Consider the following 26,461-nt stretch of genomic DNA (forward strand, 5'->3'; position numbering starts at 1 on the left):
TCTCTCTTCCCCCCCACTCTCTCTTTCCCCCCCCACTCTCTCTTTCCCCCCACTCTCTCTTTCCCCCCCACTCTCTCTTTCCCCCACTCTCTCTTTCCCCCACTCTCTCTTTCCCCCCACTCTCTCTTTCCCCCCCACTCTCTCTTTCCCCCCCACTCTCTCTTTCCCCCCACTCTCTCTTTCCCCCCCACTCTCTCTTTCCCCCCCACTCTCTCTTTCCCCCCCACTCTCTCTTTCCCCCCCACTCTCTCTTTCCCCCCCACTCTCTCTTTTCCCCCCCACTCTCTCTTTTCCCCCCCACTCTCTCTTTCCCCCCACTCTCTTCTTTCCCCCCCACTCTCTCTTTCCCCCCCACTCTCTCTTTCCCCCCCACTCTCTCTTTCCCCCCCACTCTCTCTTTCCCCCCCACTCTCTCTTCCCCCCCACTCTCTCTTTCCCCCCCACTCTCTCTTTCCCCCCACTCTCTCTTTCCCCCACTCTCTCTTTCCCCCCCACTCTCTCTTTCCCCCCACTCTCTCTTTCCCCCCCACTCTCTTTCTTCCCCCCACTCTCTCTTCCCCCTTCTCCCCACACTCTCTCTCTTCCCCCCACTCTCTTCCCCCCCCCCCACTCTCTTCTCTTCCCCCCCACCCTCCTCTCTCTCTCTCTCTCTTCTGATAAAAGGCATCTAAATTGCTCAGCATCCTCGTTATTAGTGAAGATTATGTGACATTGGCAGACTAACTGTATTGTTTTAGGGCATATAATATACTGTAAGTGTGCCTGTGACAACAAAGCAGCATATCTGTAAAACTGTGGTGAAAGACAAGAAAGCACCTCTGTGCAACACTAGACACAACATAAAAAATAGTTCAAGGAGTAGCACTTACCTCTGGTCAGAGTTAATTTGATGTCCCTTTAATGGCATTGTCCTGTTTCCTTGTGTGTCTTTTGTGTAAGAGTATTGACTCTCAGTGGTAGCGATGTCAAGCAATCAGAGGCTTCACAGACAGTGGGAGGGTGTGCAAACCCAACACTTAGCCCTCACCCAGCAGCACAATGACTCAACGTGCAACCTAGTGTGCCCTCTTTGGTAAAAAAAAAAAAAACGCTTTAATCAACACATTTAAAACCTAATACTTCATAGCACATAAAACAGTCCGAATTTTCTGCTTGGGGTAATGCGCCTTGTATTCTGCCCCATCTCCTCCTATCTTGGTTGTCTCCCCGACCCCCTTTGGTGGGTCTAGGTAGGTCTCTCCATGGCATTTGAGCGTTCCTTGGGGATGTATCAAAAGCATATGCACATTACCCCAGGGTTCAGTTTTAGTGCTCTGTTTTCAGGCAAGTCTCTTGTATTGTACAGTCTCACCACAGCTCAGGTCTTGGGGTCAATTTTCCAGCATCCGAAGAGGACCCATAGCACTTGTCACTGTCGCATCTGGAGGGGTGTGGGGGGGGATGATGGCTGGAGGCATGACCCACAATCCTGGAGAGGGCAGCAGCAGGATGACAACAGGGCACTGCTATCCTACATCCTAACTGGTAGGCAACGACTCTGGCAATGGTGGACGCTCTTTTTGGTCACCAGTGAGATGCAGTTGGTGGGTCGCCAAAATCAAAGGTAATCGTGGCATGAGGGCAGCAGTTTTGGGGTCTCTCGCAGCAGCACTGCACATTTATGGCACAGGCTTGTGTGAAGGTGGTATAGCACATACTTCTCAGTGACAGTAGTGACAACCACAAACTTTTGTTCCCTCCTGGAACTGCTTTTCTCTTTTCACGGAGATACTGCTGCCTAATAGTCTCGTGGCATGCAGATCGTTGTCACAAGTCTTCTTTCAGCTGGCAGACGTACACAGCACTGGGGGGTAAGTCTGCTGTGGCGCTTCAAGTCCATCTCACCTCTGCAGGGTTGGCAGGCTCCTTCCCTCTCTCAGTAGCATGTTGGCTTCAAGAAGCTTTCAGCCAGAGACTCTACTACTTCCACAAAGGCCAGATTGCAGGTATGTCCATTCACCTCTGCGGGAAAGATTGTCAGGAAGATACGAGCTCTTGCAGTGCAGTAGTCCTCTGAGCACTCCCTTCCTTGGTTGGAGAGAACATGGGACTGGAGCAATATGTCAGTCAGTGTAAGCAGACTGGGGATGTGGTTTCACTATCTGGACATTAAGAACTGGTTTGAGATGGTTCCCTGTTCATCTGCATTTTCCAGGCTGTTCTCCAGGCACAGTCTTTGTGCAGCGTAATGATTCTCATAGCAGGGCAGTCTCAAGCCCAGAGTTACCACAACAGACATGCAACTTTCTGCACCTAGCTTGTTAGCAGACACACTGACAGTAATCAGAAAAGAGACAAAAGGCTGCCTCACTTAAAGGATCCTTCTCATTCTAAACAGCAGAAACTACAGTCCACCTTTCACTACCATCTTCTACCAAATGGAAGTGCTACAGGAAGAGCAGCACCCCTTCTTGGCAAAAATACCTTATAATTCTGAAGGAGTCCTGTCTCCTGTTTCCAGACTTCAGTGTCTAGGAACCATTGACAACCGAACACCATATATCAGGACTGTAGCTTCAGGAGTTTAGTTCAAGCATCAAGTAAGGCAAGATCCTAAAGACAGTACTCTAGGAAGATGGACAGTAGACTTTAGCAGGCTGCTGGAGAGGGAAATACAAATGGATTGTAGAAAAGTGCCATTTTTGCTTGCCCTCCCCCTTTTGGCTCATTGCTGATGGCTACGCCTCTGAAAGTCTGAACGCACATTAGAGCCTACTGCCTAAGCCCCAGTGCTAGTTATCTCTCCCTAAAACTGATATTTTTTGAGTTGGTAACCCCAATTGCCATAGAACTTTAACACCCTTATAAGTCCCTAGTATATGGTACCAGTGGTACCCAGGCATGGTGTTTAAGGGGTCACTCGGACCTGAAGCACTGTTTGTCCCACCCTGATTGACCCAAATAAACTACTGACAACAGGCCTGCCATTGCAGACTACATGAACAGTGGAAACGGCTCGAACTCTACTTTTCCCCTCACCATGTGTGGCAAAGTCAATGCACTATTTTTAATATATGCCAGTCATCCCTAAGGAAGGCCTCCTAAAGCCCAGCAGGCATGGTGCATTATATTTAAGGCGTGGTCATGTAAGTGCAAGCTTATATGTCCTTAAAGCGGCCTTTACCATTAAAGGATACTATACGTGATTGACGGTCCACAGGATAACATGGGCTGTCACCCAGGCAAACCCGAGGTTGGCAGCTCCATTATGGTACTGCCTAAATATGTTGTGCTTGGTATCAAACAACACGCCTCATCACCTCTGACACAAATCTTGTGTTGTGGATTATGTTGCATGCTCCCAGGTAGCTACCTTAGAATTGCCCACCTGGTTGCCCCAGCCTTTCCTGTGCTCTGGCTGCCAGCCCACACCTGCTGCTGCCAATACAGGATTCTGACCCCCTCCCAGGAGGCGTGAACTCTCCCAGGAGTCCCGAGACAACGGCCTGGGTGGGAAGGAGGGCACACCTCCCTCCCTGACAGGCTGGCTAGTGAACCAGCACCTCAAGTCGGTAAGCTTTAAATGCTGCACTGCCTGTGATATGCAATCAGGCTGCCTCACAAAGGAGGAAACAGCCCTGCCCCCAGGCAGGCAGGCAAATGAGACATTTAGTATGTGTACTCCCCCAGAAGGTTAGTCACACCTTTAGAGTGGGCTACCTGATCTGTACAGCTAAGGAAGTAATGAATAGTGGGTTCTGGGTAGAATAGGTGACATCACAATATAAAGAGAGGGGTCCTTCTCTGCCAAAGGTACGGGACACCAGAAATAGACACTTTTTCAAAAAGCAAACTCCCTTTGGGTTTCTTTAAAGCGTTCACATCCACACTCCTTTCATGCCTGTTCAGTCAAATCACCAAAAGTTGTATAGACACCAAAAGATTACCATACAATATGTTTTTATTAGATCAGATCCTTAAAGTTTCAGAAAATATACAACAAAAAATATATTTTTTTAAACATATCTCTCTACATATATTCCAAATATTGAAACACAATTCATATAGAGAACATGGGAGAATCTCACAGACAATAAAATATCCTAGACCAAATGGGTCTGAAATCGCACACCAAGTCAAAAGGACAAATGTTCTAATCACTGGTTCAACACTTTAGACAATTCTTTTACACCTGGTAGAACCGGTGTAGTTTGGGTGACTTCTAAACACAAAGCGACGCGTTTGGGTGGAATATTCTGGTAAACCACCTTCTTCAGGCTTACAAATCTATTATGGTGTCTCCCAACACAGTCATCAGTGAAACATGGCATAAAAACATTTTTTAACTCTTCTTCATTTTTTATATATATTTTTTATGTAGCTTCTGATATATCATATTAACATTGAACAATTCACAATAAAACTATGACAAAATAAATATAAAAACATTTATATTTAAATCATTGGCTCTATCCATGGTGATTCACATTCAAATGCAAGCAACCTAGTCATACTGCATCACACTACGAACATACTCTTCATACTTATTGCACAATGGCCTGACCCACTATAATAAATGGGATGTCGGGTTAATCTGAGTTCTCCCCAATGGAGTCTTCGCTCACATAAGCCTCCAAATGTCAGTACGGATTATCGCCGACTACCTAAAGGTGAGTAATGACACAAAGAGGAAAACATACTGATATGTATTATTCAACCTCTATCTGATTGTAGTTCTCTTAGCACATGAGTTAATTTCTACCTTTTACACGTGTTCTCCTGTACACTGCAAACTGATTAACAACATCTGTCTGTAGGGATGGGAACCAATCTTACCAAAAATCCTGTAAACGGAGGAGTAATACAAAAAAAACAATAAATACAACAATTCAATATTTGACGGTTCTCTATCTAACTACCTCGGTTATTGAAAACAAGGGTTTTCTACCTTTTGTTAAAAGTTCTTTTTCATATGGCCACTGGAGCTGTGGTCTAAAAACCGTTGGTTTCCTGTTTCCAAAAGGCTCCCCAATCACTGGTCCCTCATTGGTTGATAGGAGTCAAGAACTGATCAGAACCGCCAATATCTGCATTAAAAAACGCGCAAAGCATAAAGCGCTAACCTCGTACTGGTCGAATTCACAGCACTGGGTTACAAAAAATGTTACTTGGCTGTAGTTCAGGGACAACTACGCTACCAGGACTGCATCCTTTAGTCCCCAGGAACACTGCGTAAACATATTAGGATATATTTTTAATGAATAGAATCTTAGTAGGAATGCCTGAATGTGTTGACAGGCCACCAATATAAGTTTAAACATAAGTCGACCTTTCAACACCTTTTGAATGTCCAGATGTTCTTTTTTGAAATTTTTTTTTATTAACGAATTATTATACATATAACCTGGCACTAAATATAAACAAACCTATTTGACCCTGCCACTTTATTATCTTAGTACGGGTGGCAAAAGTACAAAATATATTTCTAATTTAAAACGTGCGGTCCCTAATCCAAAATATATATGATTACTTATAAACCCATTTAAATGGCAATTACCTATGTAAAAAATGAGATGTTGAAAGTACCCCAAATGGCTGTTTGCCGAACGGAAAAACCCTTGTTAAACAAACATGCCAATTTAGTTATTAAGCTACGCTACATCTGAAGCTACATTCCTCCATGTTCACGGTCTCATACCGGGACACAATAGTCTCCTAGCGGGCTCCAAAATCACTCGTAGTGCGCAATCGTTACTGTCGCACCAGCCGGGTGGCTTTTAAATATAGCCGGCCTCCCGCTAAACTAATTAAACCATAGCTATAGAAAGAGGACTAAACCAGTCCCCGGCGACTGCCATCATGAACAGGTTTCACGGACATTTTCCCTATTTCCTGTCTCTTGCAAAGTGGGAGGATATGATAATAGAAAACGTACTATACATGTACAAAAATGGCATCCATTTTGGAAGAGGATGCTAGCCTCATATCTCTTTGGATTGTATATATTAATTTATATTTTAGAACACAACAATAAAATTCCCTTATTTTAATAGTATAGATGGAATAATGTATCTGTGTGTATGTATATATATATATATATATATATATATATATAATATAGTTTATATTTCAGAACACAACAATAAAATTCCCCTATGTTAATAGTGTAGATGGAATAATTTAAATCAACGCGGTTCAAAAAGTAAAGGCATGTGCAATACAAGCCACTATTGCCCAACTTTGAGCGAACTGGGTATCAATGTTACAGTCTCGTTTAATATCAGTATTCCAATACATTATGCTCTATTTTAAATAACCCGTTCTAGATCTAATCACAGGATTAAGACAACGGAACAATTAATTGACTTGATGTGCGATTTCAGACCCATTTGGTCTAGGATATTTTATTGTCTGTGAGATTCTCCCATGTTCTCTATATGAACTGTGTTTTAATATTTGGTATATATATAGATAGATATGTTAAAAAAAAATATTTTTTGTTGTATATTTTCTCAAATTTTAAAGGATCGGATCTAATAAAAACATATTGTATGGGAATCTTTTGGTTTCTATTCTACTTTTGGTGATTGACCGAACAGCCATGAAATTAGTGTGGATGTGTATGCTTCAAAGAAACCCAAAGGGAGTTTGCTTTTTGAAATAGAATGGGTGACATACAACACTGGATGTAGTCACCTCAGGGGCAGATTGGCCACTTGCATCCGTATCCCTAATGCCTCATAATCTAGGATTTAAGGGCTACCCCTGATATTAGAACCGCCAATCTGACTTGTCACAGACACGGGTCTCTTCTTTTGTCCTTGTTGCAACAGGAGCTACACAAACCAAAGGGGTGATACTCTGGCAACCTTCCTGGAACTGCACAAATGTGCTTGTCCTCGACCAAATTTAGTTTCCCCCAGACAGAGGGACCCCTTTGAGAGCCAAAGGTATTACCAAACTCCACTGGACTAGTGGCACAAGTCCCCTGCAACCGCAGGTAAAAACAGCATAAAGGATCCGAAGAATCGCTGGCTGTGGGGCACTCCAATTCAGCGCCCACAAGTAGATGATTCCTTGCATTGCGGCAAACATATTCCCACACTCCAAGAAGTGTCAGGCTGCTACTGTGCTCGCCAGGACCTCCAGACATTGAAATCACTTTCTGCTGTGCCTACTGCTGCCAGGCTTGTTGGTCGCCAGTCTGGCAACCCCCCCTATACTCGACGCTGTGCCTAGAGGTAACACTGCAAAGCCTTCATCCGACGTCAGAAGGTGCTTCGTTGTTAACTTTTTGCACCATGTTCCCCACCAGCATCATGAAAGTGGTAAACCCAGCATTCCTGCGGCTCCTGCTTCAACACCAAGGACAGCCAGGACAACCCTGCACCCGGGCTTCTTGAGCCAGGTAAAATCTAACTGACTGTTGTGGCTTGGTCCTGTGACCTACATCACTTTTACCCTCCTTGGGTTCCACGCAACTCGACCTGCAAGTATGTGACCGATTGTCACTACCACACTTTCCCATTGACCCCAATGCAAAAGCTCTGCAGTATTGAATTGCTGTGATTTATATTTTTCTTCTAAAATCTACAACTCCGGTTATATTAATCTGATCATGTTTGTTTTGGTGTCTAAATTAATATAAAAATCTTCTCTATTCTTATAAACTGGTGTCGGATTTATTTAGAGTCGTGTCAATTACTTATCGTCCATGTTGGTACTCTGATATGCTTAACACATGTTCCTCTAGTAAAGCCTGACTGCTCTTCGCCACTCTACCAGGACTGAGTTTGGGATTTATTATTGTTCATCTAAGGAGCTTTTTTGGGGGTATTGTGAGATTATTGCATGTGAAGACTATCCAGTATCGCCACATAATACTCCACCTTCCTACAGGATTACTTTGAGTGTTGGCTGGATCACTGTGTATATAAAAAAAAACAAGTCTTAATTGAACATGCTGTCTGTATCTGTTGTTGCTTTGGTTTGATGTGCTTGAGGCCAAAATACAACCACCTAGAAATGTTTAGTGTTCTATGTTTTCAGTCCAGTGACCGTTATAAAATTTAGAAATGTGTGAATAAGCTTTATGAACAAAATGAACTGAGGGAGTTAAGTTCACTTCTGGATTAGGAGCCAATGACGGTTGTCTTGCCTAATCCTCCTTTTCCTACCCTCTATGTACTCTTCATGCCTCTTTATTCCATTTCTTAACCCCCAAATCCTCCTTTTTCATACCTTGTCTTCCAGTCTCTATTTACAGTCATTTAGACTATGTGTTACTCAAATTGACGGTGGTTTCTTAGAAATGGTCTCTGGTGAGATACTCTACGAACCTTGTTACTGTACGATAAATTTCTTGCTTGGCTTTGTGTCTTTGCAGCATTCAGGACATTGCCATCCTCTTCAATGTCATCACACTCTTCCTGATGTTCTTCAACACGTTCGTCTTCCAGGCTGGCCTAGTTAGTCTCCTGTTCCACAAATTTAAAGGCACCATCCTCCTTTCGGCTGTGTACCTGGGGCTGAGCATTGCCTTCCACGTCTGGGTGATGGTAAGGACAAATAGCATGTGAAAGTAGGCTCAGCAATCACTATTAGTTTTTCTAGCTCAAGGCTATTGGTAAAGGATGGGAGTTATTGTTAGTAGTGTTGAAGCTAAGTTTGTGAGTTTGTGGGCACTGATCTCTCAAGTAAAGGGTCATTTTGTGTAGGACTGCAAGTTGTGTTCCTGCAGATGACCCAGATGTTTAGGTACAGGCTGAGGGGACACTGTTAGTGTGTATAGGACGGATGTGTTAACAGAATGTTAGTGTGTTTGGAATTGGGCTTGTCAGCATGTGTTTAGGGGGCACTGTTTATCATGCATGGACTGGATTATGAGGCAGATGCTCGTCGGTACGTGATAAGACCTGGCATGTGATTAGGCAAAGTATGTCAAGGTGTTTTGGACAGTGTTTCCGTGTGTAATTTGGCATGGTTTGACTGGTGTTTGACCATGTAGGTTATGGCCTTGAATTTGTGTGGGCGAGTTACTAGGCTGGATCTTCAATGTGTAGTTAGGCAGAGTTTTGCCCAATCTAAATATAGCCTTGTTTCATTTATGAGTCAATATATGGCTGGATGTGCATTTGCCCTGTAGTATGATTAGGTAGAGTATGGCTTTTCTTGGGATTAGTGTCTCCAGGTTGTGTTTGGTTTAGCAGACTTGCAGTGAAGGACACAAACCTTAATCCCAGGCAAAGGCATACCAACATAAATATGGGGTTTATGTCTCCAAGTAGGGTTTTGTTTTAAATCCTGGTTAGAAGGGGCCCTTGACCAGATGCACAGCATGTTAGGAGAATGTTCAGCACTATTCTTTCTACTGCCCTGCAAGTGCTTTTGTCTGCAGTTTGTAGGTCTTTTTTTCTCTCTTTCTTTTACATGCAAAATTGCAGATGCGCACTTTGTGGAGGCTGCAAAGTTGCCCAGTTTACTTTTACCCATGTGATATTTTTCTTTTGGTGAGTTCGTTTTCATTCCAGTCTACCTCACCCACGTTACAAGATAAATGCCTAATAATGTCTCTGCAATTTTACTTTTTGTAAAGCTTATCTATGTACGGTAGGTAACAAATGTTTAGACATTTTCTATCCAAGTTTAACTTGCAGAATTTTGCCGGGTACAAGGTCATTACAGAGGGAAAATCCACAAACTGTTTTTACAGAACCATTTTGTTCGTGTTAAATAAGTATAGTTGTGCCAAAAATGTTCATGCATTGGGGAATTGTCACATTTTCCATAAAATATCATAATGGTTGAAGAAAAAACAAAAAAAGTTGCATGCCCCGATTTTTATTTACATGTATATGACGTGGATAACCTAAATATATGGCATGAATGAGGCCCTTCTCCAGCAACTCTGAGCACCCTTCTAGTATGCCATTTTTAAGTCTCGCCATAGACTGCGCATGCACTGTAGTTTGGAAGGCATTTTGGCAGCTTACAGTGGGCTTAGAGCCCACTGATTGCTTAGCATTGGTTGGCTTCAGTCTTTGATTGTTTCTCCTTCTTTAGTGTGTGAGGGCTTCTCTTCCACTTCTTGTGTTTGTCCCTCTCCCTGGAACATGGGCACATTATTTGTGTACTTCCAGTGCTCCCTTTTCGAGTACTACTTTTTTCTATTTGTCTAAGCATTCTTAAAGAGTGCATGTAGTTTCTAGCAATCTCTGTCATGTGCACCTTCCTCTCTACCTCACTCATGTTGCTGTTGCCTATGTGCTTATCCTCTGTTTTTTCATCTGTGTGGTGCTCTTCACTTCCCAGTTGCACTTTCTCTATTATCTGTTTGGTCTCCAACCCACCTGCACCTTCTGTCTTCCTTCCTCTGCCTCCTGCACTCTTATGTTGCTCTCCCCTCCCACGCACCATCTGTGTTGCTTCCCCACCCTACTTTTTTCTCTGTGTTTACTGACTGGCTAACAAAATGAAGTAATTGCGCACTTCATTTTGTCGGTGTGTGCATGCTTTATGCATGCCCCTACAAAATAAAGGCAGATAATTTTATAGGGTTTATTTATTTTTATTTTTTATTAAAGCCATGCCTCAGGAGTGCTCTGCAGAATGCTGGAACCATTGGCAAAGCAAATGGGTCCCAAAGGCGAGACCTATTGTGTTTACCAATGCTCGTTTGTGCAAGCCACTATACTTGGCACCGATTGTCAGCCTTATACAGATAGATTACTGTTGTTCTTTTGACTGCCACATCACTGCTTTGTTAGTTTGTGTTTGCTTTGAGTTCTTTGTATTTTCCACTACATTTGTACAATTCCCAGTTGATGTCTTTCTGTTTGTTGAGCTTATACAACCATTGTTTTCCTTTTTTTGCTGCGCTTGATGTCTTTTTTTAGGTCGAGCATTCAAGACCTATTGTATATACTTTAGTATATACTTCTTTGTGGGCTTAGCTAATTTTAATTTGTTTCTCTCAGTGTCCATAAAAAATTCTATGTCAGTCCACGGAGGCTCAGATTATGCTTCTCTTTGCTTTACTGCAAACAAACAGCAGCCAATAAAACAACTTTAAACATCAGCATACCCCGGAAGTACAACCCCCTCCAGTAGTATGCCCCAATCACTGTCCACACTATCACATATAAGGTCCGAATTACGCCATTACTTCCTCTTTCTTTGCTGCTGCAGCAGCAGATAAGTGCTTTTCCCTTACTTTTATCAGTATTTGGTAGAGTGTGGGGATATTGTGTGTTGGTTAATATTATCGTTCTTACCTGTGTGCATGGTTGTTATAACTTGATTATTGACGGCGACGCGGCTCCGGAACGTCTGTTCTCGGCTCCGTTTTCGCTGAGGTTGTGGCGCCTCACAGCGCGCGCGCGTCGATAGCCTGCGGCGGCGTTAGGGGGCGGTGGAGAAGGAGGAGGCAGACGCGACTCGCTCGTGCACAGAGAGCGGTCGCGTCGTTAGCAGGACGCTCTGGCTGAGCGCGCGAACTCGTTCTTCACTCAATTTGAACGAACGGCTCCTCGCGCTCAGTTCCACATGACTGCATACATCTCTGGCCTCAAGTTCTGAACGCTTACCGGAGCGTGTGACCGGATTAGAGCGCTGCTCTAGGGGAGTGTATTGGGGTTGCTCCTTCCACCTTGATCATAGCGCAGAACCTTTAGTTTAGGTTGTTCTTCGGTGCTCCTTGTTGAGAGCAGGTTCTGTAAGACCCCTGGGCTGCTCCCCCCCGTGAATCTCTTCCAACTCCTCTGAGCTTGTAGCAATGGCGTACTACGCCGAAGAGGAGGACCAGTGGGTTGAATGTGACAATTATGAAGACTATGAGGAACCGGAACACTTGGAAGAGAATTTGGTGGAAGCCCTGGATACCCACGTCCAGGGTTCAGTTAATGTGGCCTTAATCAAAGCCCTCAAGCCTTTTACTAAGCCCCTCCTTAAATATGGCAAGAGGAAAATGAAGTCCAAGCACAGTGATGCAGGCACTTCGCGATCCTCAGCCAAGGTTTTGGCACGAATGGCAAAGAATGTAATGAGGGACCATGGTTCCATGGCTGCGTATGACACGGATGATTCGTTGCCAGCTACTACTACCACGTCCGACTCAGATGACGAGTCTGTGAGACCCAAAAAGAAATCTCATAAGGTGAAGCATACTGCTTACAAAGCTGATGACAGCCAGGTTCCTAAAAATCTGCTGTTTGACCCGCAGAGCCTTATTCATCCACGGTCTTCGGAATGGGTTCCCTGTCCTGAAGTGGCACATTATGTAGGGGTGAACTTGCGACAGGGTTTCGAGAAGGAAGTGCGGGCCACATTGCGCTCAGAATGCCCGAGACCATCCCTGACTGGCAAGGTGGCGGACACGCCGGAATTAGATCCTAATATGGCCACATTCATGCGAAAATTCGCTAAAGACCCGAAAAAGGGCTTAGATAGAGCCTGGCGGGGATGCCAGGATAAGTTGTTGGATGTCTCGGGGCCACTCACTAAAATTCTAGACGCGGCGGTCAACGCAAAAAATCAGAATGTTTCTTTGGACACCTCTGAGATTATGGAGTGGGCCCAGTGGGCCCTGTGCTTTCTAGGAAATGCAAATGTGGCGCTGTCTACCGAAAGGAGGCGCTCGTTCTTGATGAGAATAGATTCTCAATTGGCGGAGATGGCCACGACCGAACCGGGTTCTTTGGCCAATGGCATGTTGTTTGGCGACAAATTCGTCAAGGAGATGGGCAAGTACGTGGCCACTTTTTCAGCTTTAGACAAGGCGCAAGCTAACATCAAGAAAGTGTTCCACACTGGTGTTTTTGATAGGGCCGGACGCGCTAGAGGTCGAGGGTCCGGCCGTGGTTACAACCAGACCTCCCGAGGGGCGGAACAAAGAGGCAGAGGAGGTCAGAGGTCGCAGTTTTACCCCTCCCGCAATAGAGGTGGCCGAGGTCGAGGCCACAGAGGATCCTATCGAGGACAGCAGAACTCCGGAGATAACTCCTATTCAGGTAACGATGCTGAATGCCGCAGAATGCATGGTGGGAGGTCGTATTGCGTTGTTCCTTCACAGGTGGCAGGAGATTACGGCCGATCCCTGGGTGTTACAAACTGTCCAGGGTTTCCACATAGAATTCTACAGCACTCCGACTCAGAGTCGGGTACCGGGCGCCCTCCATTTTTCCCTACAAGAACAGAGTTTCATCGACAGGGAGGTGGAGGCACTACTCCAGAAGGGTGCAATAGTGAGGGCTATTCACCATCCTCGGGGTTTTGTAAGCACGACTTTCCTAGTCCCGAAGAAGGACAAAGGGTTCCGTTTGGTGCTGAATCTAAGAGAGTTCAACGCTTGGGTGGTGTACCGACATTTCAAGATGGAGGGCATCCATTTGTTGAGGGACATCCTTTTAGAGGAGGACTGGCTCGTTCGTTTAGATCTAAAGGACGCCTACTTGGCGGTCCCTATTTTTCCACCACACAGGAGGTTTCTCCAGTTTCTCTGGCGCGACCAATGGTTCGAGTTTTCCGCGATGCCCTTTGGTCTGTCTTCCGCCCCTTGGTGTTTCACCAAACTCATGAGGCCGGTGGTCCAATGGTTGAGAGAACGAGGGGTCCGCCTGATCATTTACCTCGACGACATTCTAATTATGGCACAGTCACAGGAACTCTTGTTGAGGCATCTTACGTGGACTCTCCAACTGCTACAGGAGTTGGGTTTCCTTGTGAATCGGGAGAAATCAGTCCTGATTCCATCGCAATCGATGGAATTCTTGGGTTTTCAGATCAACTCCCTCACGTGCCAATTGCTCCTTCCTTTGAAGAAGAGAGTAGTGATCAGGAAGGAATTGAGGAAAGCGCTTGCCTCTCCGACAATCTCGTTACGGACGTTGGCTCGCCTAGTAGGGTTGCTGGCGGCGTCCATTCAGGCGATTTTTCCGGGGCCCTTGCATTACAGGGCCCTGCAGAGACTGAAAATTTTGCATCTACGCAAGGGTCTCTCGTATGCGCAACAGATAGCCCTCTCACCGGAGGCTCGTACGGAGATCCATTGGTGGTTAGACCATATGGAGGCCTGGAACGGCGAGGCCATTTTCTCCTCCAGCCCGGATGTCGTGATAGAGTCAGATGCGAGTCGCTGGGGCTGGGGAGCGCGGTGCGGGACCATGGAGACAGGGGGTCGTTGGTCTCAGGAGGAACTAAAGTTGCATATCAACTGCTTGGAACTCCTAGCGGGGGCGTTCGCGATTCGAACTCTGGCCCCGCAGAAGGTGTCTTGTTGCATTCTTCTACGTATGGACAATGTGTCCGCGGTGAGGTACATCAATCGCCTCGGAGGGACCCGCTCTCGCCTCTTGGCGGAGATAGCCAAGGACTTTTGGCATTATTGCCTGGACCATCGTCTAGTGGTGACGGCGGAATATATTCCCGGGTCGTCCAACGTGATTGCCGATTGGAATTCACGGCATTTGCGGGACAGCAGCGACTTGAAACTGCATCCCAACTGTTTCAAAGCGCTGAATCTCAAGTGGGGACCCTGTGTGCTGGACCTGTTTGCGTCCAGACTCAACACTCAACTGCCGCGGTTCTACAGTTGGCGGCCGGACCCTCTAGCGGTCGGATCGGACGCCTTTCTTCACTCGTGGACGACGGGCATTCTATATGCCTTTCCACCATTCGTCATGATTCCGAGAGTGTTGGCGCATGTGCGCAGACAGAGAGCAGAGGTAGTCCTGGTTACTCCTTGTTGGAAGGCGCAGGCATGGTTTCCAACCGCCTTGAGCTTGACTTGTGCGCCTCCGGTGCGACTTCGGTCGTTTCCGGACATCCTCACGGATCCTCAGGGACTGCGCAACCCGTTGGTGTTGCAGAACCAGCTGGGCCTCATGGCCTGGAGACTTTCAGGCGTCGCTGGCAGGTGCCGGGAGTTTCGCAAGACACTCTCTTTTTCTTGTCCCAGGCTTGGGCTCCATCCACACACAAGCGATACGAATCAGCTTGGAGACGGTGGGTTAGTTGGTGTGGTGAGCGACAGTGTGATCCTGTGGGATCCGATATTCATCTAATAGTGAACTTCTTGTCGGAATTGGCCAAGTCCGGTTTGGCGTACCGGACGGTAAATAATTTTCGATCGGCTATTTCAGCGGGTCACCCGCATGTGGAGGGCAGGCCAGTGGGGGAACATCCCTTGGTCTGCAAGGTAGTGCGAGGGATTCGTTTGGTGAACCCTCCTCAACCTCGGTACACCGCACTTTGGGATGTGTCGGTGGTTTTGCGTTTTTTGAGGAATTGGCCAAATAATGAGGCACTTTCTAGGAAACAATTATCGGCAAAATTAACAGTCCTACTGTGCTTAATTTCATGTAGACGGGTATCGGATGTGCGAGCACTGGATTTGGCAGGTAGAGTATTTACTCCTTCGGGAGTTTCCTTTACGATTTCCAGACGTACTAAGACGCATTCTCAGTGTATTACGTATCCTGCTTTTCCTCATCACAGCAAGCTGTGTGTTGTAAAGTGTTTGAAGGTTTATGAAGATTGTACTAGGGAATTTCGATCTGATGTTTCAGGACAATTGTTAATTGCTCTTCAGCGACCTTTTCGCCCGGTCTCATCTGCAACCCTGGCCAGGTGGGTCACTTGGTTACTGGGCCTTGCGGGGGTGGATGTTTCCATTTTTGGAGCTCACTCTGTTAGGGGAGCTATGGCCTCTAAGTCTTTGGGGGCGGGTTCCCGGTTGCAAGACATCATGACTGTGGCGGACTGGTCGACTGATTCAACATTTAAAACGTTTTATCATAAACCTATTGTGGATGTAGCTTCGGTGGTGGTAAATCAACTTTAAACTAGCATAATCTGAGCCTCCGTGGACTGACATAGAATGAAAAATTGTCTAGCAAGCGCGACAAAGAATTTTCAATTCTATTAAGGACACGGAGGCGAGGATTATCCCACCCAAGCAATTGGCATGTTGTCATACTGATGTAATTATTATGATATTGTACCCACCCGATAATCCTGTACATTGACTTCATAGTTGTTTTGTACGGGTGTCACGATGTCAGTTTTCATTTCAGGAGAACAGACCAAACAATCTTGAGGTTCAGGACGTCTGGCATCGGCAGGGATGATTCGATTCATCGGGGGTCAATTCATCTGGACAGAGGACAGTTGTCGTCTTTTCCGGAGAGGATATTCAAGGTTCAAGGTTGGACGCACGTCGATGGAGCAATCGGTGGTCCAGTGTTCGACGGTCAAGTTGGTGGACTGTGTTGAAAAGTTTTCATGCAAAGAAAGAGGAAGTAATGGCGTAATTCGGACCTTATATGTGATAGTGTGGACAGTGATTGGGGCATACTACTGGAGGGGGTTGTACTTCCGGGGTATGCTGATGTTTAAAGTTGTTTTATTGGCTGCTGTTTGTTTGCAGTAAAGCAAAGAGAAGCATAATCCTCGCCTCCGTGTCCTTAATAGAATTGAAAATTCTTTGTCGCGCTTGCTAGACAATTTTTCATCCTTGCTTCTAAGTGGTTCATCTTTCCTATTAGACCCTCCTTTTCTTTGGTTTACTTTTCCCTTTGGATAAGAGCCTTTAACACCTGTGCTGGATGTTTTCAGTTGCTCCGAGCACCGAGCTCTACTTGTGTAAACAGGGATGCAATTCTTATCTCCTCACATTTGCTGTTAATTCAAAAACGGAGATCAAAATATCAGACGCTATTTTCGTTCTCAAGGTAATTTTCTTTCTCAGACTTCAAAATAAGAAGATTTTACACATTCCCCCAAAACCATTCCGCATCGCTGCTGAGCCTGCTCGTTTAGCAAATCTCATTCTCCACTTCGCTTTTAACTTCCTCACGGCCGGTTTCTCGAATAGACCAGCCGTTGTGCTCTGATCGGAGCTGCTGCAATCACATATGAAGCTTGATTTTAAAGCACTTCCCCCACTGGCTGGCGGAAAAGCAGACGGCCTCCAATTCGAGCTTCAGGAGGGCTGACTGCCGTGAACATGACATCTTGATGAGATGCTTGGCCAGCTCTCTCTTGCGTTCTACAAGGTATGCACTTCCACAGAGCGCCCAAAATGTATCTGTTGCCGCCACCTCAGTGGAGCAAGCGCACAACTTGGATGTCCCCACTCTAAGTCATGGCATGAATAAGAGACTCAGAGGAGTTCTGGGAAGAGATTTTGATTTAGGTAGCAAGATATGACAAGTAAATACATCGGAAAAGAAAGCGAGAAATACGAAGCGGCCGCAATTCACTGGCAAAACACTCCGTCCCCACTGTTAACAATAGGACATCCAGATTGCCATGTCATGTCTGGTTTGGAATCGCTGATGCCTTTTCATGTTGTTTGTGGCATGTACATGCTGTGGCTGGATGGTGGGTGAAACAGCGTGACATAGCCAGGAGTTCCGTGCAGATCCCGGCTGAACTTGATTTTTGTAACTACGGCACTTTGTCATTTTTATTGAGTTTGATATGGAGATTTAAGACGCCTCTTCATTAAACCCCACTGTAATAAGCATTACTAACATGTCTCCCCATCAACAGCACCCATACAATTTGAATACTGTCGGTTTGAAATCTTTTAAAGTCAGGGAAGGCTGTAATTATCTTATGATCTTAATTTGTATTCTTTAACCCCTTACTGTAATGGCTGCATTGATGAGTTTCATTTAGTTTGATGGCAGTGAGGACCTTTACGCAGTTTCTGTTTTAGTTTAGGTGCCACAGGGGCATTTAATATGGGGTCAGCACAACGATGGCTAAGGCTTTATAGCATATGGGGCCCCTGTTTGTACTCTTATGTGTGTGATAACACATAACATCCATTTCCTCCTGTATCATTTCCTTTGCTGTAGTGTGCAGCTAGGTCGCTGCTCTGCTGTCACGGGCTGTCTCAGACCCACTGTATGAAAGCAACCCCTCTCCTTCTCTATTGTTGGTGGTTTCTTCTCCCCCTATGTGATAGCAAGGAGCCTAACCGCCCCATTTAAAAAAATAATTATATTTGTTTGAGGGCAATGTATAATAGCTGTGGTTTTTCTATCCTATCTGGACTGATAGCAAGGATACATCAGCTTCACAGAAATCAGGAGAGGATGCAGTCCCAGCCTCCAGTTGTGACTGAAGATAAAATGAAGGCAATTTCTCTTTTGGCAATTTGTGCATTAGTGCTTCAAAACTAAGACAACTTATTTGTTTCATTTAGCATTTTATGGTGCTATGTAAAGTATGGTTTGAGAGTGCATTTATTTTGACAAATCTTGGGCATCCACAATGACTCTGGATTGTGTCCACTCTTTTTTTGAGTGTTTATTTTCATTGGTCTTCTGATTAATCTGTATTGAAGTCTGGACTGGTTGTGAACACTTCCTTGTGTGCATTGCTTGTATCAGATCTGCCAATACAGCGATGTTGTTCAGGAACTGATTTGCAGTCAATGGACAGTGTGCATTGTAACGCCCACGTGTCTAAATACTCTAAAGCATTCTGTGCTTCACATCAGTATTTCCAAGTAGCTGGAGTGCATCTAATTCACTCCACGGATACCTAAGAATTATTGTCTTAGTAATAACCGTGGGAGAAGACCCAACATTTAGGAGGCAGTTCTTAGTGGGGCAGGCAGTGTTTAGCAAGTGGAGTAGGGACTTGAACTTGTTCTTTATCTACACATTATTGTTTTCAGAAATGTCAGTTAATCAGGTGCAGTTTGTGATTATTGTTGGCTCGGTTTTGATGGTTTTCTCCTTTGAATCTATTGTTAGGAATGGAGATTTGTTGAGATATTATCAGTTGGCAGCCACCCATTCTTTAATGTGTCAGACGTTTGTGCAATATCTATAAAAGTTATGTGAACAATGATTGTGAAATGTAGCCCAATTTGTAAAGCAGTTTATATATTTAAGTAAAACTTGGTTGTGCACTTAAATACACTTACAGGGTCCAATTTCCAATACTGAGTCATAGAATAATAGATGGGCTTGCTTCCTTGTCATTTGTTTCCTCCCACAGAGCAGCCCCTTCAATCCCAGGTGGAACAGAACCCAGGATATTGTGCTGCATGGCTACACACTTATAGGGTCAAAAAGGCGAGACCAATTGGCTATGCCAATGATTGTTTCTCTGATTAGCTTAGTGTCTCATTGGAAAGGGTTTTGCTGTCTCAGTGTATAAACCTGGTGATTCACTGGAAGAGAGTATGTCATTCATGCATGGTTTATTACAGGCTTTAATGAGGCAATGTTTTGCTCGGTGTGCTGATGGACCAGCGTGAAAACTGGCAAGGTATGGATTAGTGCACATTTATTCAGGCACCATTAGGCAGAAGTGGTACAATGTGAAATAAAGAGCAGTAGGGCTACCAAGTATGTGATAAGCCAGACGTTTCATGTGTATATTGTCAGTTTGTGAATCTTCAAACCTACGGATATATGGCACTGAATGTGAATAAGCAGGGTATGGCTTGGTGATTAAGTGGCCCAGTGTGATCAGGCAGATTATTTCCCAACGTGTTCTATGGCAGTGTTTTGCTTGGTTTGTAAATTGCCCTCTTTATGAATGAGTAGGGTATTTTTAAGAATGAGATTTTAAAAAAATGTTTATAGTGTGTAACACATAAGCCAATCACACGTGGGTCTGAAAAGAGGTACTGTCAAGAAAGTGTCAGGCAGATTGACCATTTTATAAGCCATTACATGTTTTAATACCTTCCTGAACGTAGCCAGTGTAGGCAAACCGTGTATTCCAAGGCTTTAAACCTGGCCTGTGGAATTATCGGCAAATATAGGCCAGGAGATTTCTAACATAATGTTTTACACATAAGTATTGACCTTTGCTTGCAAGTACAGTTGGCCTTCAAGATGTATTATTTAAATGTTAAGCAGGGTGTCTTCAAAGTATGTCTCTACTCTACTGGATGCCAAAGGATTGTTCACTTAAGAGTTGACCCTGCATCTTGCTTACGCAATTGAAAGATCTCCAGTGTTGCTATGTTTTGAATATATTGTGTTTGCTGAATCTGGTATGCAGGTTGTCTTCATATGCAACTTTTTTTTTCTACGCTTCTTTTAGCCAAATCCTGGTATGAAGTCTCATGCTAACATCCGTGCCCCATTTGATTTTTCATATTTTTATTTTTTGGGAATTTGGAAACTGCCTTTCTAAGGTGGAAGTGGCAAGTCAGGCTTTGGGACAATTGAGCAAATTATTCGTACACAACAGCATCCCTTCCTTTGTAATCTAAGTTCAATTTCAAACAATTGGTTCCAATCTATTCTCTTACAAGGACACCTCTACTTTATTCCAATTACTCGCAGATGTGTGTTGTCATTGTATGGGTGGAAACAATATCATGGTTATGCTCCAGTAAGTGATTAGGTTAGTTATACCATGTGGTTTGATGAGAATAATGTGTGTTTCTGTTTGTGTGTAAGATAAGGCATGGTTTTGCTATGTGCGTATAAGAGTCTAGCAGGATGAGACGAGTATATGGCTCATTGTGCATAGGATTTGGTGTGATATATCATGCTATGTAACTAGGCAGGAGAGGGTATGGTTCGTGGTTATCAGGGGAGGGCATCGTTATTGTTTTTACTTGGTCTGGCTAGTGTGATTCATCAGGTTATTTATTTTTTGCTTCGAGTGTGATGACGCACTGATTTTGTTGCTCCATGCATTGTCAATGTGGGGTTAGGCGTGATAGAGTTCAGTATGCATATGGCCATGTGTGTGATTAGCTAGAATTGGGCCTTGTGTATGATTTGGCAGTTTAGGGATTTGGAAGGTAATTAGGCAGCTTATGTCTGAGTGCAATTAGCCACAGTATTTCACTATTAGTTCCAGTACCTCTGTGCAGATATTGCCCTATGTATGAATAGGCATGGTTTGTCTTGCTGATAATCTGGTCTGTTGTCTTCAGGCACAATTTCCTTGCTATTCTTACTATGCATGTTGGTAGTGCGTAATTAGACAGGCCATGCCTCTTTCTGCTTATGCCTGGGTATGACTTTGTCTGCTTCAAGTTAGTGTACGACTAAGTAGGGGGTAGCCTGGTGGACCATTAAGCAGTGAATGCTACTATATGGCTATATGCATTTGGCACACTGTATGATTAGATGGAACATAGTTTGTGAATAGGCAAACTGATGGTGCTGTATGTGATGGTTTGATTGTGAGATGTTCCAGATTCGGGCCCAGACTAGGATTGGGCTCTGCATCTGGCCTAGTGTGCTTAAACACGTTGTGGCCCTGTATATCCTCTTGAACAGTAATTCATTATATGGTTAGATATGGTGTGTGAGTTGTTGAGATATGGCTCAGAATATAGTTAGGACTCTTAGTTCAATTATATATTTTTTGAGGTTTTATTTAACTCTATTGATCCATGTGTTTTCTGGAAAAATGAAGATTCATGTTGTACATTTCAAAATGTATTTAACCAATAGAAGTACTCTCGCTGTTGGATGCCTATTGGGTTTTAGTACAATCATATTAAAACCTTAGTACTGTAGTACAAATGCGTGTGAATATGCAGCTGTTTAAGCTTCATTCGAAAACTTCATCCTAGTTTTTTTTTAAAACTCCCAAGCGTGTCTGTCTGCACAATCATTGGCTTTGTAACTCATAAGTCACAGCATTGAGAACTATGCAATAGACGTGATATCCGTTGTAAGCGTCTCACTGCAGCAGCTCAAGATGTCTGTTGCAAGGCTCATGTGAGCAATACAAGGCCGTGGCATTTCAAGGAGGGTTACACTGAGCCATTGACTTTACATTTTGGCTTTGGTGATGTAGGAAAGCAACTTTTTCCTGCACATACAACCAGTATAGATGAGTCAGCAGTAGAAGTATCTTCTCCAGTACTGGCAGGGACTTCATACCAGTGGCTTGCATCCCCCAAGCTGCAGTCATCCAGCACTCTCCAGCTGAGGCTGCTCTCTCCCTAGATAACTCTCAAAAGCACTGTACACACAGACAGTCAGGAAAATAAATGGTTTTGTGATTGTAGGTCGTTTGGTTTTTCCACCGTATCATATGCCGATGATATTGTAGTTTGTAGTTTCAATCTTGAAGGCTCCATTAGTGGTTGCCAAACGTTTCAGAAAGTGTATGTGTGAGGTTGTAGGTTGGATGGGAGACAATTGTCTTAAGTTAAACTCTGAGAAGGCGGCAGTCCTACTTTTTGGAAAAGAAATAACCTTCTGCAATCCCACTTGCTGGCCTCAGGAATTGGGCCCTCTCCTGACCCAACCCCCCCCCCCTCCACTCCTTCCCCTGTCTCCAAGGTTAGAATGAGGGGGTCCTTTTCGACAGCCAGGGTACTTTTTTCAGACCAGCTAAATCATGCTACATCATCTTGTTTTTATCTTTTGAAAAGATTAAAAAAGATCCATCCATTCATCCCGTTTGATTTACACAAATCCGTTATCATTACACTATTCCTTTCTAAGATTGATTACTGTAATACCCTTTATATGGGCATCCAAAAAAGGCAGATGAATAAACTGCCAATACTTCAAAATGCGGCAGCTTTTCTTATGAAAATCCTAAAATACGCACCAGAGTCACAAATCAATGAGATGCTTCATTGGCACCCTGTCACGAAAAGAGTAGCATTTGAAGCGCTTTGCTTGGCATACAAAGCACTTCACGATTCAGGCCCATTCTATCTGACAAATGTATTCTGCTGGTATATCCCCAGAAGACCCCCTCCGTTCTAGCTCTATTAAACCAATGGCTAGGTCCAAAATCAATAAAGCATTCTGGCGAGGTAGAAGTCTTTCAGATGCCCCCATTAAATTGTGGAATACGCTAACCCTGCACCTCAAAGCATTACCCACCCTTCTACCGCTCTTTTCGCAAAGTACCACCTCTTTATCTTTCACACAGACCTGTTTTTACCTTCATTGTTCACAGATACAAGCGCCAGACACCCTTGGGAAGTCGAGCGCTCTACTAATTATCAATGTCATATCAATATGTATCTGTAAAATCAATAAAAACAGACAACTGGGAGCCTTCTATATGATTAAGCTGCCTATGATCAGGTTAGGTAATTCTCACCTGCATCTTGTGGGTGTGTTGTTCGGGCACTATGGCACAGCTCTTGACAGGTGAGTGTAGAGTACAGCGTATGTGGATCTCTTAGTGTTATTAAGTTGAATGTAGCCTCGTGTATGATAGAGCAGGTTATGCCTGTTATGTGATTATGCAGGTTATGTGTTTCATATATAGATATATATATATATTTTTAATCTGTTATTGATTTCCAAGTTTACATATTCATGAAAGGCAACTTGTTTTGATTTTTCAAAGCCAACTATACATTAGATCACCTATCAACATTTGATACATACTACTGTTACATGAATTTAGAACAGTTCAAGTATCCATACGTCGGCTGTAGTTCAGAAACAAGTGTGACTCTGAGGCTCCATTCATTTCACAATCGAAAGAAGTTACAGTTCAATAGGAGCATGGGTCCACTAGTCCACTATATAAAGACCTTTCAGATCAATCAGTTTGGGCTTCTGAATAGATATCGAGGTTTATAAACCATCATAACCAACAACCACAACTGACAGGTTATGTGTTTCATTAGACAGGCCTTGGGCTTTCTGGTAATTAGGCAGAGTGTGATTAGGCAGGGTGTTTATTGTTGTGCGTGTGGCCAGTGTGTGCCTGGGCAAGGAGCTGTGCAGTGCTCTGTGAGGGCACAGCGTCTTTGTGCCGGAGTGTTATGAGTTATAAGGCTGGGTGGGCATGGCCCAGTGTGTGGCTATGCAGGGTGTTGCCAGTGTGTAATTAGGATGAGTATGGCACCGTGTGTGATTAGGCACAGTATAGAACGAACTTTTAGTCTGCTGTTATGGCTCAGTGTTTTTTCCTTGTGGTACATATCGCCGGTCTTTGATTGGACACGTCATGCATGTGATAATGTATGTATTTGCTTCAGAAAATTTACCTCAGGGTGCATATGATTTGTTTTTACGCCATGTTTGGCTCTGACTGTTAATGTGTCACTTGCATGAAAAGCCTGGATTTTAATCTGTACGCCCAAGCAAAGCATTACCCAATGTGCGGTTGGACACTGCATGCCTTGTGCGTGATTAAACCTGCTAGATCAGAGTGTGATTGAACAAAATATGGCAATGTGTGCATACTTATATTTTGTAATTTATTTCGCACCACTATTTTTGTCTTTTGTCCACTTCACTGTGCTTCAAATTCCTGAAGAGAGGACAGAGGACGGTAGGATAGGTAAAGGTTAGGAGAACAGGTGAAGAGGGCGGGGACGGATTTAAACTCCGTGTCAGTGGCAGAGGGGTATACAGACAGTTTCAAGCGCTTAGAGGCCCTGAGTTGGCCTTCAAAGACTGTGGAGGGGAGGCATCCTGAGTGTACATTAATAATGTGGAAGAGAAGTTACTTAAGATGGGAAGCGTATGGATTGAATGATATGGCGCTTAAGCAGAATATGGTTCAATGTACACTTTTTCCAGTGTGAATTGTGAGCACGTGGCTGCATGTAATTTGGCGTGGTGTTGCCTGGTTTGGACTAGGCTAGGTATCACTTGTACATGATCCGTTGTATGAGTCTCACATGGCCTTCCTAGGGCACAGATCTGTTCTCTTATGTCAGTAACATGGCCTGCTTTTTGCTGCCCCCATAGTGCTGCTATAAGAGGATTTGCGTTGAGCCACAGAGAAGCCTTGACGCTGATCCCTGGGTTTCTTGTTAAAGCTGCTCATTTGATTAACCTCTCTGTGCACCCGCCCTCCCGTTCACCCCTCCTTTACACCTGCCTTTCCCTTTTAGAGCCTGCGCTGGGGAAACAGTGAAGCCTTTGTGTGGACAGATGGGCTCCAGGCACTCTTCGTCTTCCAGAGGTTAGGTAAGAGCATGGGGTGTGGGAGTAAGTGAGAGAGATGATCCCGCAGGTGTGAATCCAAACCTGGGAATAAGAAGATACTCTTCTTCCTGTGCATATAACAGATAGCCTTAATGTTCTCTGCTGTAACATTGTCCCTTGCTGGACCACCATTCTTTTTTTCCCTTCTGCACTATGTTGTAGGCTTCACCCCTATGATGAAGTAGCACACTGTTTAGTATTACAAAACTTCACCCCTCACAAAGCAAATGCACATTCTGCGGTTTTTCAGGTTAGTTCCTAGTTTATTATCTAACCCATATAAAATCCGTTTGTGGATGTGGTACATTAGAATCTCTTATGTGTCACTTTTCGAATAGTCACTTTTTCTGTAGTTCTCTACATTCATATATCTTCATTTGAAAGATCTGTGTAGAAGTTTGAAGATTGTAAAATAGTTTTAATACTTAAGGCATTACACACGATCTCCTTCATTTTGTATTAATCAACTGCAACAGAAACGCATGGTAATCACCCACATTATCAACAACCGACTCATGTAAATAGAAATGCAGCCATGATTTCCTAAAAGTTTAACTCTGAGTCAAAGTGGCAAAAGTGATGAAGCAGTTGAATTGGCTCACACCATCGTCAACGCTTGGTCTTCATTCCTGGATTATTATTATTTTGTTTTGTCCCACTGGCCTCTGTAGATGACATTGTCACATCCGGTTTGCACACTCCGGTCATTATCCATTGTAGTACAACCTGCATACGTATAAGAAAAAAATAAATGTTTATAATTTGTTTAGCACATGCGGTGGAGACTGTCCAGTTTGTTCATTCCATCAATGCTGCTTCTCAGCAGAGAAGATGTTTTGTCTCAAATGAGATTAAATAGTAGCATCTCAAAGATTTGGCATTTCGATTGGCTGATGTTGGTTTCATAGAAATGTTTGAGCAACCAGGGATTTAAGTTTTTGTATTTCCAATGTTTTTATATTTTGCTGCCTGTGCATTTAAAGTCAAATTAAAAACAGCATGAAAGAGACTACAAACATTACAGCATCCACAGGTTAGTTTCTCCTAATCATTGCTGACAGTCCAATCCAGAACAGAAAATTCTCAAAGGTGACCAAATGTTTATAAAGTAGACATGCATAAAAGAATCCAAGATGCTGCAGAAAGCTCTGGCAGTTTTCACCTGGAAGAACACGTCTTTCTCTGTCGCTCGACTCCCATATCACTAGAAAGCCAACTGATAAAGAAAACCTTCTATCAGTTCTTCCTTAGAGCCCTTTCTGTGTCAGAGTCTGTGAGCCTAAATCAGGGAACAGCAGCAGTTTTGCGGCTTCCCATCTTCAGATTTAATTTCACCGTTTTTCCTTTGCGCCACTGCCTCTACCTGTCTGGTTAAGGGGCAGGCTGGATACCTTCACTGTAATGTAAAAACATTTTTTTACAGAGTTTTATATAGTGCAAACTTGACCCAAAGGTATCTGGTATCAGAACGCTCTACGTAGCACCAGTTGCGTTACATGAGGACACAGTAATTTTTGTTAGCCAATGGGAGATTAAGTGATTTACCCAGAACCACAGGGTGTTCAGCG

General features: G+C 44.1%; 1 protein-coding gene across 3 annotated transcripts in view; it reads left to right on the plus strand.

Annotated features, from left to right (window-relative positions):
• Positions 1-26,461, plus strand: part of TMEM138 (transmembrane protein 138) — a 66,147-nt gene that overhangs the window by 10,720 nt on the left and 28,966 nt on the right. For all 3 annotated transcript variants that reach the window (XM_085648518.1, XM_085648520.1, XM_085648519.1), the window contains exons 3-4: positions 8,366-8,537; positions 24,800-24,875. In XM_085648518.1, the coding sequence (XP_085504644.1) occupies positions 8,366-8,537; positions 24,800-24,875 (248 nt within the window). The remainder of the gene's footprint in view (positions 1-8,365; positions 8,538-24,799; positions 24,876-26,461) is intronic.

The sequence above is a fragment of the Triturus cristatus genome, chromosome 3_2, assembly GCF_964204655.1.
Source record: "Triturus cristatus chromosome 3_2, aTriCri1.1, whole genome shotgun sequence".
NCBI lineage: Eukaryota > Metazoa > Chordata > Amphibia > Caudata > Salamandridae > Triturus > Triturus cristatus.